General features: G+C 58.4%; 2 protein-coding genes across 2 annotated transcripts in view; both read right to left on the bottom strand.

The window, feature by feature from the left end:
* Positions 1–1000, bottom strand: part of FOXJ1 (forkhead box J1) — a 3845-nt gene extending 2845 nt beyond the window's left edge. The window contains 2 exon segments of the mRNA XM_077756847.1: positions 2–388; positions 948–1000. Coding sequence (XP_077612973.1) covers positions 2–216 — 215 coding nt within the window. The 5' untranslated portion in view covers positions 217–388; positions 948–1000.
* Positions 1001–1923: 923 nt separating this feature from the next.
* RNF157 (ring finger protein 157) overlaps positions 1924–12859 on the bottom strand; it is a 58076-nt gene continuing 47140 nt past the window's right edge. Inside the window, exons 17-19 of the mRNA XM_077756210.1 lie at positions 11679–11727; positions 9841–9951; positions 1924–4713 (exon numbers count right to left, since the gene is read on the bottom strand). Coding sequence (XP_077612336.1) covers positions 4592–4713; positions 9841–9951; positions 11679–11727 — 282 coding nt within the window. The 3' untranslated portion in view covers positions 1924–4591. The remainder of the gene's footprint in view (positions 4714–9840; positions 9952–11678; positions 11728–12859) is intronic.

Below are 12859 nucleotides of genomic sequence, written 5' to 3' on the forward strand. Positions count from 1 at the left end.
CCCCGGTGCGGCCGAGCCTGGCACCTGGTGGTAGCCGTGGGGGTCGGTGCCCCCCGGCGGCAGGGCAGGGGCCTTGGCGTTGAGAATGGAGAATTCCTGCAGCCACTGCAGGCTGGTCAGGCTGTCATCCAGGGCGTCCGGCTCCTCGAGGCCGCTCTCCGGCCCTGCCTCCTCCGCCGCCGCAGCCCCCGAGAGGCGTAGCCAGCTTTCCGCCATGGCTTCGGGGACCCTCCGAGGGGGCGGTCAACATCCACGGGCTGAGGCGTGGGCAGCCCGCCGCGCTCTCCGGCCCCCCGACTCCTGCGGCTCCAGTTACAAGGCCTCGGGGACGCGCGCTTCCATCCTGCGACCGCGAGGGGGTCGCCTCCTCGGAAGACCAGTGCGATGCCTGCGGGGGACCACGGAGGACGGGAGCTGAGCACCTCCCCCACCCTGGATGGCAGGGTGTGGGCGAGGTGGGGGAGGCTCCTCTAAAACCGTCCCCGCTGCTGAGGGGATCTTTACTGGCCGAGGTCTGGGAAACAGAACCAGTGCCTTGGGGTCCGACCCCCGCTGGGTCCGTCTCACTCTTTTCCTCTCTGAGATTTTAGAAGAGACTTTCTTTATTAGCCAAATGAGGGAAGAGGGTAGGGGTATCCGAGGCTATCACCTTCTCCCCACGAGCGGGAAATCAACCCTCCCGCAACAAATGGAAGTGGGGCGAGGGAGCCCAGGAGGGCAGAGACCTGAGACGGGGAAGTCGTCTGATCTTGGGAAAGAAATATTAGGATGGGAGATAAACGGGGAAGGGAGGGAACAGGATAGTAATTACAGGGAGCGAGAAGTAAGTGTCCCCCCCAACTCAGATGTCATTCCCGGGTCCACCAGTTCGGCCGAGGACGGATGGGAGATCGGGCTGGCACGGACACCCTCCCTTCCCGCGGCCAGCAGCCGTCTCAGTCCCTTACCTGGCTCAGAGCGCAGCCCGGGCCAAAGGAAGGTTCTGGAAGGAGTTCCTCCCACCCCCCGCGGCTCTCTGTCCCCAGCTCGAGGGCCCCGTCAGCGCCCCTTTTCTCCCCCCCGCCCGACGGCGCCTCTCTAAGCGCCCGTGGCCCCCGGACCGGCATTAAGTAGCCGCTGCAAAGGCTTCTTCTGCTGCCATGGCGACGCTCCGCCCCCATAAACAGCTTCCGCTGCTGCTATTGGCCAGTGCGTTTCTAAGGAGATCGCGGGCTCTAGCCACTCTCTCTGGCGGTAACTCTCACCGAACTGCCTCCTCCTGCCGCCCTCTCCCGCGCCACCCAGCCCCCTACCCGCCACCGCGTCCCGGCCCCGCGCATTCCCGCCCGAGGGCCCCGCGCAGGGCTCGGGGAAGCGCGCGGCTCTCGCCCGAGGCCCCTGGCACGCCCGCGAGCCGTCCGCCGGGCAGCCGCGTTCCCGCCCTCGCTTCCTTCCTGTCTCGGCTGCCCCCGGCGTCGACCGCTCCGCGGACCGAGCCAGGGGCGCGGGGGGCCCAGGCTCAGGCTCGGGAGCCGTGTGGTTGCGTCTCCTTTCCCCTCCTCTGGGCTCACGTTTCTGTGCCCTCTCCCACCCTCCCGACCCTGACTGTCGCCGGGACGTCCGTGGGCAGGGCTGACTCTCCGATGCCACCTGCCGCTCACGTCCGCAGCAATGGCTGCACCGATGCCAGGCACAGCAGAGCGGGCAGGGTTTCCCGGTAAGCGGCTCCCTCCCCACCCCTGCACTCAGCAAGGTTCCCGGAAGCGGACTTTCCAGAGGCTTCTGCGGAAGCGTCCCCNTTCTCAACTCCCACCTCGCACCCGGGAGCAGGGCTTTCCTTCCTTCTGCCTCCCCCACTCGCCACTTGGACATTCTGTTGTGTAAAAATATTTGAGCGCTGGAGAAAGTCGGACAGAAACTTTCACAAATAAGCCAAGGACACAATTCATCGCTCTCCTTCCCTTGTAAACAGTTTTATTCGTTTTAAAGAATCATGCAACAATCCATAAATATTGCATCCTTGATGTCCCCACTGTCGTGTGCCCATGAATGTACCCCACGGAGTGGGAGGGGTACACAAATGGCACAAACAGTACACACACACACATACACACACACTTGCACACGCCAGGTGTGCAGGTCCTAAAGCAAAGTGATCAACCAGCATGCCAAGATCAGGTGGACAGGACATGAACTCTCCCCAGGTGAGACGGCTCAAAGTGTGCGGATCTGTGCCCAGGAGATACCCCAGTGCGGGTATAGACTCTGATGGTGGAACTGGGTGGAGGAGGAAGGCAGGCTCTGTGCGCCCGGAACTGGCACACCTCCTGGAGGCCACGGGAGAGCTCGGACCAGAGCTGGCAGGAGCCACAGGCCTCCAGGTAGTCTGTGCCTTTGTGTGAGAGGCCAGGCCCCATCCCGTCCTCTCTGGGTCAGTTGCTTATCATACAACTGTCTCCAGATGACAGACTGGGCACAGTAGGGTCAGGAGCTGCCCTGTTCCCTGATTGAGTTGACTAAAGACCAGCTCCTTTGGGTGGGATCTTTCTGTTTGCCTAAGAGCCACCGGAGAACAAAGAGGTAGGAGAGACGGAGAGACAGAGACACACACGGATCAGGCTGAGAAACAGGAGTGAAAGGACCATTTCTGACCCAGGCATGTCTTGATTACGGAACCAAGGCCTTAAAGAATCTTCCTGAGCCTGTTAATGGGAGAGGACCCAGCCTGTGCTGTCAGGAAGGACCCAGAGCCTCCAGGAGGGATGATGCTAATGGCTTCTTCTCAGGGCTCCTGGCCACTGTGGCTGCTGTTTACCTACATCTCCTTCATCTCGGGTAACACCACACGGTGACTACTACCTGCCGCGAGGGGAGGGGAGGCTGTGCGCCCCCGCCCCAGGCCCAAGGGAAGATCCCCATTCCCTGGGGCTTACACTTCAAGGAAATCAGGAAGTGGGGTTATTGCACCAATCTCAACCGCAAAAGGGACCGTAAGAATGTTGGGGGAAAGAAGGACAAGGACTGGGGCCCAAAGCAGCGGAGTCCAGAAGCCCCAGCAGGGCCTCAGAGAAGGGGACATGGGGACTCCAGACAGAAGCTTAGATTCACGGGGGACTCATGTCGTGTCTGTTGGGACAGCAGGCTTTCCCCAACCAGGGCAGGCCTGAGTCCTAACCACTCGGCCAGGCAAGGGTCACCACCGCCCATCAGTGCAAAGAAGCCACACAGAAGAATCCCTGGGCCCGGGGCTCTCTTTGGGGTGTTGGAAACGACCCGTTACTCTTCCAGGATAACGGTTCCAAGTACAAAGACAGGCCATCGTGATGGTCGTGAGGCTCTGGGGCCTCACCAATCGCCGTATCTAACTCTTGCTTCCTTAGCTCATGCTCCACTGAAAGAGCACCTTTTCCCAAAGCCAGGAGACAACACAGCCGTCCAGGAACCGTGTGCAGCCCACCGACACCACCAGTGTCGGAGCAGGAACTGCCAGCAGCTTGCAGCCTGGTCTTGCTGTTTCAGACTTCTGCTGGCACGCCTCGCACGGGGCTGGGGGGCGGGGGGCGGGCATGTAGAATCTCTGCGTCCCTAAAGAACCCGTGGGATGAGTACTCCCCCTCCGCGGCTCGGGCTCGGCAGGTCCGGAAGGCAGGGAAGGGGAACACTTGGGGTGGGGAGGCCCCAGCTTGAGAATCCCTGTTCCATCCCTCTCTCAGCCTGTTTCTTCAACTCTTCACAAAAAGGCGCGGGGACAGGGACATCAGGTAGAAGAGGACCACGTGACTGGCTGTAGTGATGAAACGTGAGAGCGGCCGACAGCTCCGCACGCGGTTGCCCGGCACGCAGAGGTGGTCAAAGATGTGTTTTTTGAAAAGTCACCTTAGGATGGAGCCCCAGGCCCTCAGGGATGCACCTGATCGTCAACAACTCTCCCAAGGGTGATCCTGTAGTGGGGGGATTTCTCAGATTCGAGGCCTCCTTCCTAAGCAGACAGACACACGCGGCCCCGGGGACTAGCTCGGTGACCAGAGGCAAGGACGGTGTTTCTCAACCAGCCTTTTGGTTGCCGCGGTTTCTCGTCGTGGAGAAAGGAGCTCCTGATGTTTTTGAGGGAAACTCGGCTAACGGCGCCACGCGGCTTTCCCCTCTCACAGGGGCCACCCCCGGCCCCACCCCACGCCGGAGGTTTCAAATTGCTTATTGATGTTCCAGAAAATGCCAGAGGCGTGTTCGTGAGGAAGCTGCCAAGACTCCAGGTCTTCTTGGTTGTGCCCCCTAAGGAGGAAAAGGTGCACAGGGAACAACCGGCCTGCGGGCCTCGGGTCCACCCGAAGGTCAAGGCGGGGACCTCCCAGAGAGTCCCTGTGGAAGGTGTCAGGAGCCGCAGCTCACGGGGACGCTCTGGCCCACGAGGAGAGAGAAGCTTCCCATTCCTTCTGGGAGGGGAGGGGTGGTGGTTACGGAGAAGACCGGGCTGGGAGCAGGGGGCTGACTTCCCCGTCTAGGTGTAGACAGTCTTCGTGGCTTCGCGGAGGACGCCCAAGCGGCCAGCAGTCCAGTGAGGCCAGGATGGAATGTGAGGGTTGGGGGGAGCCCAGGGACAGGGGCGGGGCTCTCAGACGGCCAAAGGACCCCACACGCAAGGCCTGTCCTGGGGGTCCTCCAGGCTGCCGGGCGGTAAGCGCGGGCGCTGTGTGTGCCGACGACTGACAACATTGTCATCAGCCTGCCAGGTGCCTGGAGAAGAGAAAAGGAAGGGGTATAGGAGCCAGGCGCCCCTCAGGTCCGGACGGCGTCTCCGGCAGGACAGCCCAGGAGTTTGGCTCGGAAGCTAGCAGGATGCGTGTCACCTGAGGCCCCCATGTGGGTGCAGGCCACAGCGAGGGAGAGAGTAGGGCGAGGTGGGTGCCCGTGGGGGCGGGGGGCTGTCCCTGTCCTGTGGGCTAGACCCGGTCACGGCCATTGCGGACCGCAGAGAGGACCATGCAGGGCCATTTCTTGTTCTGCGCACTTGCCCTGCGATCCACTTCTGTATCTTTGGAAGTTTGCCTGTATGTTGTGGGGCTGAGGTTTTCCCCAGGGCAGGAAGCAATGGAGGAGAGTGAGAAGAGCGTGTTAATTTGGGCCCAGTGTCACTGTTTGCTGTGGGAGCCAGGTGGGGCAGGAAGGGGCTGGCTGCCCAGCAGGGTGTCCGGGACAGAAAGGTGGGGGTGGGGGGCGCCGCAGGTGTGATGGGCCCACCTGCTGCTCTTCATCTCTGTGCCCCGCCCCCTGCCCTGCCTGAGCAGCCCACTGGGGTCACCATCAACCCCGAGCTAACCCAAACTCTGGGCAGCCCACGGGGGTCGCAGTCAACCCCAGGAGAGACCAGCCCAAGGGCCTTGGGGTCGCCCAGGCAGCACCTACTAAAGTTCTTGTCCTCCCCCAAACCCACCACAGCTCCTGCGCAAGGGGCACCAGCCGCCTGGTCCGGATGCCCATTCTTGGCTCCTCTGTCCTTCATGCTCTGTATTTAATCCATCACTACCCCCTATCTGTCTGTTGCCAGAAAACCTGCCCTTCACTCGCGCGTCATGACTGACTGACGGACAGACCTCCAGGCTGCACCTCCCCGCACCCCCTGGCATGACTGCCGCCACACTGCGCCTCAGGCTTCGAGGGAATCCCCAGACCCTTGACCTCTTTCGTTAGACTGCAAGCTCTTCTGGGGCAGGCCTGGCCCCTCAGAGGACATGCAGGAGACCGGCTAGGCCGACTGGGTGCAGAGGGAGGGCCTGAGGCTCACTGTGCTCGTGTTTGAGGGGTTCAGCCTCACACCAGGGCTCGCTGAGGCCCTGTCATGGCCTGAAGACTGGGATCAAGTAGCTATAAAGTGCTGATCTCCTGTAAGTGTCCCGGTGGGATCAGCCATCCTAAGGCTCTTGCGGCAGAGTGCGGAGGTGGGCCCCCGGGGAAGAGATGTGAGCGGAACAGAAAATTCACAGGTATCTCTCGATTCTGGGTGGAAGTTGGAGATTTCTATTCCCTGAAGTCTAGGACCTGGGTCAAAGTGCATTCTCCCCTAAGGGTGGCTCTCTTCAGTGAACAGAGGGCAGAATTGCCCGTTACGTCAGGAACCCCCAAATACAATGAGTGGTTTGTCCACTTATATAATTTGGTAGATCTCATACCTATTCTTCAATGTTTATGGGGCAGGACTCCGGAACTGCGGCTGTTTGGTGGGAAAGACCAAAAGCAAACGGTGAACGAGAGAGAAGACACACATGCATGCACAAAATCAAATCCACGCCACTGCCGCCACCAACCAGCACGCCACGGAACACCAGACTGACAGCCTGTCCTGACTCTGAATTCACACGAGTTCTTGCTACAGACTCCACCGCTCTAGAACCCTGAGCCAGGGCCTGAAATCGTTCCTTCCGGAATAGCCTCGGCACTCAGACCTCAAGGGTCTGTTCTCGCTGGCTTCCTGATGCACCCCGTGGCCACGGGAGGGTTGGCAGGAATAACACGCTGCCCTTCCCCACGCCCCAAAGGACTCGGACCACGGACCCCCAGCAAAACCCTGCTGCCGCCCCCTGGTCATGTGTGCAGAGGGGAACCGGCTCCCTGACCGGGCTCCCCGAGCCCGCGCTCCCCCTTGGTCCGGCCCCTGAGCCAGAAACTAGAGCTCGTTGACTGAAAATCCGATCAAGGTGCCTTCCCTTCGGTTCCCATTTCGAGGATGAGAAACTGGAAGGCGGAGAGACCCCTAGAGGAAGGTTTGGGAGCGTCGTTAGGGGGATTCTGCACACCCTTCCCAGCTCTACCAATGTAGGCACTACGACAGTTTGATTGTCTCATGGAGTTTCCGGTGGAAAGAGACACCTCCTTCGTGTCTCTGAAGTGGGCACTTTGCGAGCAGTATCTCAGCCTTGGGTTACGAGGCTTGAAGAGAGGAGGGAACTGGATTTCAAGATTCTGTAGGATTTGCTGTTTCGCCGGATATGGTCCCTCTGGCACAAGGCGGTCGTTTAAAAATATCTTTCTATTTCCACGGACAAACCCAAATTATTTTTGCTTTTTTTAAAAGATCTTTTTCCCTATCACCTACACTACCCAGAACCTTTCCACAGACTTCTGGCTGGTCCCCTGGCCGCTCTGGTGCCATCTGTGATATTTCATCCAATTCCCTGGAGCCGCACCTACTCAGCCTGGCTTCACGGTCCCGACCTGCTCACCACCTGCACCAGTCGACTTAGACTCTGTCCCTTTGAGACCTTCTAGAACAATCTCGGAACAACGCACCCCCTTGGTCTTGGGGCTCAAGAAGGCTCAGAAGCTTCTTAGGGGAAGAGGGGCTGGAAAGCCACAGGTGCCCTCTCAGCGACACTCCCACAAGCGTGACAGGAGTGGTGAGGACGGGGACCTGCGTGGTCTTCGTCATGGGCCGGGTCTCCCAGCAGAGCGCGCGTGAGCATGGGGAGCGCGGCATGGGGCAGGTGGACAGCGCGGGATGCTCCCCTTGGCTCCGCTTCTCATCGGCTCTCCATGAAGGGAGCGTGGCTCTCCGTGATGGGAGCGACGCCGCGTGGAGAGGGAAACAGAGCAAAGACCAAGTGCCTGAGAAGCTGTCCTGAAGGCCGCAGGACACGGAGCCGAGCCAGCCTGCGGGCACCCAGAGGATGCCGTCCGGACTTAACAGCTGAGCGGGAAGAGGCCTATTTATTCCACAGGACCTACCAAAGTGGATACTCCTGTTATTAACCCAACAGACGCTTCCAGAGAGTTCCCCAGCCCGCAGCTACCAGGAGAACTGGAGGAACATTTTGCCGAGAAAGCAGATGCGCTTTCCCTCTCCCTTAAGAGCCCTCGAGACCTGCGGGGACAGAGTACAAGGGGACACCTCTGGTGCTTACACCCGAGTCGCCCTCCCGACAGGCGTCACAGGCATTTGGCTGCGCGTCTGGCCTGGACTGTGAACCCAGCTTAACCTCAGCGTGCTGGCTCTCGAGGGACCCGTAAGGAACCTGTCCCGCAATCCCGTAAGTGGAATAAATATCAACAAGCAGGGTGGTCAGAGGGAGTGGGGGGAGGAGGAAGCGGAAGGAACGAAGCCAGTTTCCACCAGCATGGTTGGCTAAAACCGCCCCCCGCAGCTCCCTCTGCTGAAAAACGGGGGTGCGTGGGGGAGCCCCTCGAGGGAGACAGGAGCCTAGCAGAAAGATGGCTGCTGGCGAGCCGCCACAGACACAGGGCAGAGAGGACAGAGATGTCATCTTTCCCGACTCGTGCCCCAGGATATGCCAATTCCAAACAACTCCCCGTCAGAACGGCTGGCACGGAAGCATCCCCGTTGCTGGTGGAACGGGGACTCATCTATTGTGACAAATATCTCTTTCTCGGAAGGTCTCCTATCGAATGCAGGCCCTCGCCAGTTAGGCCCGAGACCGAGGCAGGAGCCTCTGGCATGTGCGCACGCCCAGCAAGCTTGGTGTCGGGCACAGCGTGGCTGGGGCGGGGGAGGGAGTGGGGGACAGTGCTGGCGCGGAGTGAACATGAACTTCCATACGGGGTCTACATAACATAAATGAGCTTCAAAAGAAACAAACCAGACAGACAGATTTACGTTTGGCAAAAAGACGTGAAAAACAAATGGACAGACAGAAGCAAGATGCAGAGTGGGAAGGCAGGAAGTGAAGTGTGCCTGGGCCCCACGGCTCCAGTCCAGGCCTGACACGGCATCTTTTGGCCTCACTGAACACGAAGAGTCCTGGGCAGTATGTGCAGGACACACTAGATCAAAAACAACCGGAGAGGCCTTTGAAAGGCTGGAGAAAGCGTCTTCTGGGGATTACGGCTTCCCGCCGCAAGCCTGTGTGGGGCAGGGCGTGCGAGGCCCCGGGTCGCTCCCAGGCTCCCGGAGAGCGGCCAGCACCGGAGGCTGCGCTGCCCCGACGCCTCTGGCTGCTTCGCTGAGCAAGTAAAGCACTGGACCCATGACGTGACGTGGCCGTTCTGAAGCTCACTTAAGTCTCCATTTCAGGGAATACTGAGATCACAAATGCCACGACGTGGATGATGATCTCTGCTGTGAAGCCAGGAGGGCGGTTCTGACCTAGTCCCCCCGGGTGAGACTCGGCTTCGGAGGAGGGGTTCATGGAGCCCTTGCACGAGCACATGGACTAGAAGGGGTGAGCGCTCAGGGGATGAACACGGTTCCTGCATAGGAAGGTGTCCCGGGGTCGGCTCAGTATCAGAAGGAAAAACGGGGCCTATCGAAAGTCCTGACCCAACTTAAAGGTAGGGCTCCGGGGAGCACAGTCACCCTTGACCCCTGACCTCTCCTTTGGGATCCATGTCTGGTAAGTACAATGCAACTGGTAACCCAAAGCTCACTGGTTCACAGAACTAGTTCCTGGTTTAAAAAATGTCGGCTTTCAAATTCCTCCCTGTTCCTCCTTTGGAGGAGCTACGGATCCCCTTTCCAAAGGCTCAGGCTATCTTTCCAAGATCTTCTTAGGGAGGCGGGGTCTGCCTCACACTTCCGTTGATGAAAACAAGACCAGGCTACCCGCCAAGGGGCCTGCAGAAAGGGGGTGGACGGCTGCTCAGTCAGGCCAATTCGGAAAGAGGGGGTGTTTTACTCCTGTCCATCCTGTCCTAATATCCTTGCTCAGAGTAGGGTGTGCTCTCTGCACAAAGTTCAAGGACTCTCCCAAGGCCTCCTCACTTCCTTTCAGCATCTGGCTTCCAGCAGCCTAGTACAGCCCATGCCTTTTGGCAGGAAGGGCGGGGCAGGGGACGGGTGGCCCAGGGTGAGCGTAGGGGTGCGGGCAGGGGAGCGTCTCCCACCAAGTTCATGTTCAGCAGACTGCCACTCACCAGGTAAGCAGACCTCAGGGCACAGCTTATTGTCCAGTGCTTTCACGCTTGCGATGCCAAAGTCATTGTTATTGTCACACTCCATACCTAGAAATGCGCGTGTCCTCTGGCCTGTAAGGGAGTTAACGCAGTTAGAGAGGGGCTGGCAGTATTTTTTTTCTCTGCTTTGCTGTCCTTAAAAAAAAAGAAATCTTAAGGATGGAGACAAAAAAAACTCAAATCATATGTTAAAAAAAAGACAATAATTAAGTGGGGGAAAGAGTGGACAATAACGGAATCAAATTGTGTGAGCCTGTATCTGTGTGTGGCCTGTCCTGCCCTGTCTCCCTAACTGGCCGCTTCCCAGCCCTGCGGGGCGCCGGCTCAATGGAGAACCCCACCCGGTGTGGACTGCAGGTGGGGGGAGGGGGAAACGAGGGAGAGACTCCCCCTGCTCCTGGTCTGTGGGGTTGTGTGTGTGTGTGTGTGCGTGTGTGTGTATGTGTCCGGTGTGTTTATGACCACAAGGCTCTGTAAAATGATAAATACATACAACAAAAACTAAAGGTCTCAGTTTCCATAATTTTGCATATTAAATCAGAATCGCCACGTTCACAAAATTATGTTTTCTTTCCCTATGAAACTTAATTTGTTATTCTGAGGCTGCTTTAAGGGGCTGACCAGAAACCTACAGACGTGTGAGGGGAAGGGGAAAGCTGCGGAAGTTATTTTTGCTAGCTTCTCCTGAGCCTCCGCTTTCCTCCTGGTGAAAGGGAGAGGAAAAAACGTAAATCTACCACGTGGGGTCGTGGAACATCAGGCGGAGACCACCTGCCACCCCGCAGTTTCCAGAAGCGAACAGTCTACGGGCAGGAAGCAATCACGAAGGGTAACTCGGGTGCCTTGAGCACTGAAGGCGTCCACTGAGCGGACGAAGCGCCCGACCCTGTCTCGGGCGGGCCTGCAAGTGTGGCAGCCTCCTCCAGGGCTCCCTGGTCAGGCGAGAGCAGTCAAGCCAGCACGCACACCCCTCAACTCCCCAAGCAATGGCCAGCGCTGAAGCAGAAGCAGGTGGGATGACATCTGCGTCCGGGCTGTGGCCCGGGTCTGCCTTGGAAGTGTCCCTCTGCGGGAGGGAAGAGACGCTGGCCCCTGGAGCGCGCGGTAGTCCATTCCCAGGGGGATTCTCCCAGCCGCCCCCCCCCCCCCCCCCCCCCCACCCNATTCCTTCTCTCCTGGCCTTGCTAGAAACAAAATTCCCCCATCTGAAGATATAATGGGGGCGTGAGTTACAGGGAAGACAGTCCTGACAATGGCCTACAAACGCTCATCTACAGGCAGCTGCTGGTGTCTGTCGCTTTCTCACACCTGCTCTGCGCCCGCTGGCTCTGGAGGTCCCTCTGCTAGTGAAACGTCAGCCACCTTCTTCACCAAAGCAAAACCAAACCGGCTGCCTAATGGACCTTTCTCCCATGTGGAGGAAACTGTTTTGCTGCTGTTGCCAATCATCGGGGCGGCTCGGGGGTGGGGTGGGGGGCACTCAGCTGAAAAGCGGAAGCGGGTGGGAGGGAAGGTGATGGAGGGCGCCCAAGAAGCTTCAGAACCTAGTCTGCATGAATTTAGAGCTCCCTGTGCGCCTTCTGCAGCAGCTTCGTCCTGATGCTCTGGCCCTGAAAGAGCCAGGAAGCCCACCAAGGCCCTCAGACACCCCGCTCGCCTTGATATTCCATCGAGAAGACCACCTTTCCCCAACAGGCACATTGGTGCCATGGTGTCATCCCCATGTCCCTTTCTGTCCCCTTTCAAGAATACCCAAGAGGGAAATTTAATAAGAGGGAGCAAAAGGCCAGGTCTTTTACCATCTTCTTGCGTGGGGGATCCATCCTCTTCATCTATAACATCATTTCCCTAGGACAGAAGGAAGGCACTATGAGTCTATAAAAGCAGTAAAATGAATCTATCGATCAGCTGAAGACAGAAGTAATTGGCCTAATGGTATCTCACTGCAGGGCCTACGTCAATGGCATACATTTCCCGTCGTGTCTGAGAGGCCCAGGAGGCTGAGCAGAGACAGCTTTTGCTTGGTGAGGCATGGTGTGCCCACGGGGACCGCGTCGGAGGCCCGTTACAGATGTGCCCGGGGAGCGTCAGGAATGGCCTTGGGAACAGTTTAGCTCATACTCTCTCTTGAAGGTGGAAATAAAAGTTGTTAAATGAAAAGGGCAAGAGTAAGATCTTGAAACTTTCAGAAATTCCTTTAGGATCCCAAACCCTATCTGGATACTCCCATGAGAGCATCTGGCTCAAGAGAGAGTTCTAGCGCCCTCCCTGTGACCTGGGCATGTCACGCACTTCCTGAACGCCTCCGTCAGGGCATTCTCGTACTGAACTGTAATCGTGTCTGCACCACCTACCGTGGGGCTTCTGGATAACAGGAGATTTAGTAATCTCTACACGCAGCGTGGGGCTCCGAACTTACCACCCTGAGATCAAGAGTTACAAGCTTTTTTTTAAAAAATGTGTATTCATTTTTGAGACAGAGAGCAGGGGAGGGGCAAAGAGAGAGGGAGACATAGTTTCTGAAGCAGGCTCGGGGTTCTGAGCTGTCAGCACAGAGTCTGACACGGGGCCCAAACTCATGGACCACGAGATCATGACCTGTGCTGAAGTCGGACGCTTAATTGACTGAGCCCAGGCGCCCCTGCCTGAGTCTATACAGTCAGGGTCGGGGGAGGTCAACACCAGGTCACTGGTCTTTATGTCATCCCCTGCCAGGAGGTGCCCGAGCCAGTCATTCTGTGTACATACTGAGTGAACAAAGGAGACACACACTCAGGTGGAGGGTCTGACCCGGAAGAGTTCCCTCCAGGACCCAGTAGGCGCCTGCCACACGGGGACCGGCACACAGGGCTGTGGAACAGCCCAGTGAGCAAGCGCATGGCCGCTCTTCCCTCCACGCCATACCCCGCCCCTAACTGAGCCAAGCATGCCCCTCAGGAAGCCTCTCCCAGAACAGTCCCCATCCTACTGCGCGCACCCC

This window comes from Crocuta crocuta, unplaced genomic scaffold, assembly GCF_008692635.1.
Source record: "Crocuta crocuta isolate KB4526 unplaced genomic scaffold, BGI_CrCroc_1.0 scaffold50, whole genome shotgun sequence".
NCBI lineage: Eukaryota > Metazoa > Chordata > Mammalia > Carnivora > Hyaenidae > Crocuta > Crocuta crocuta.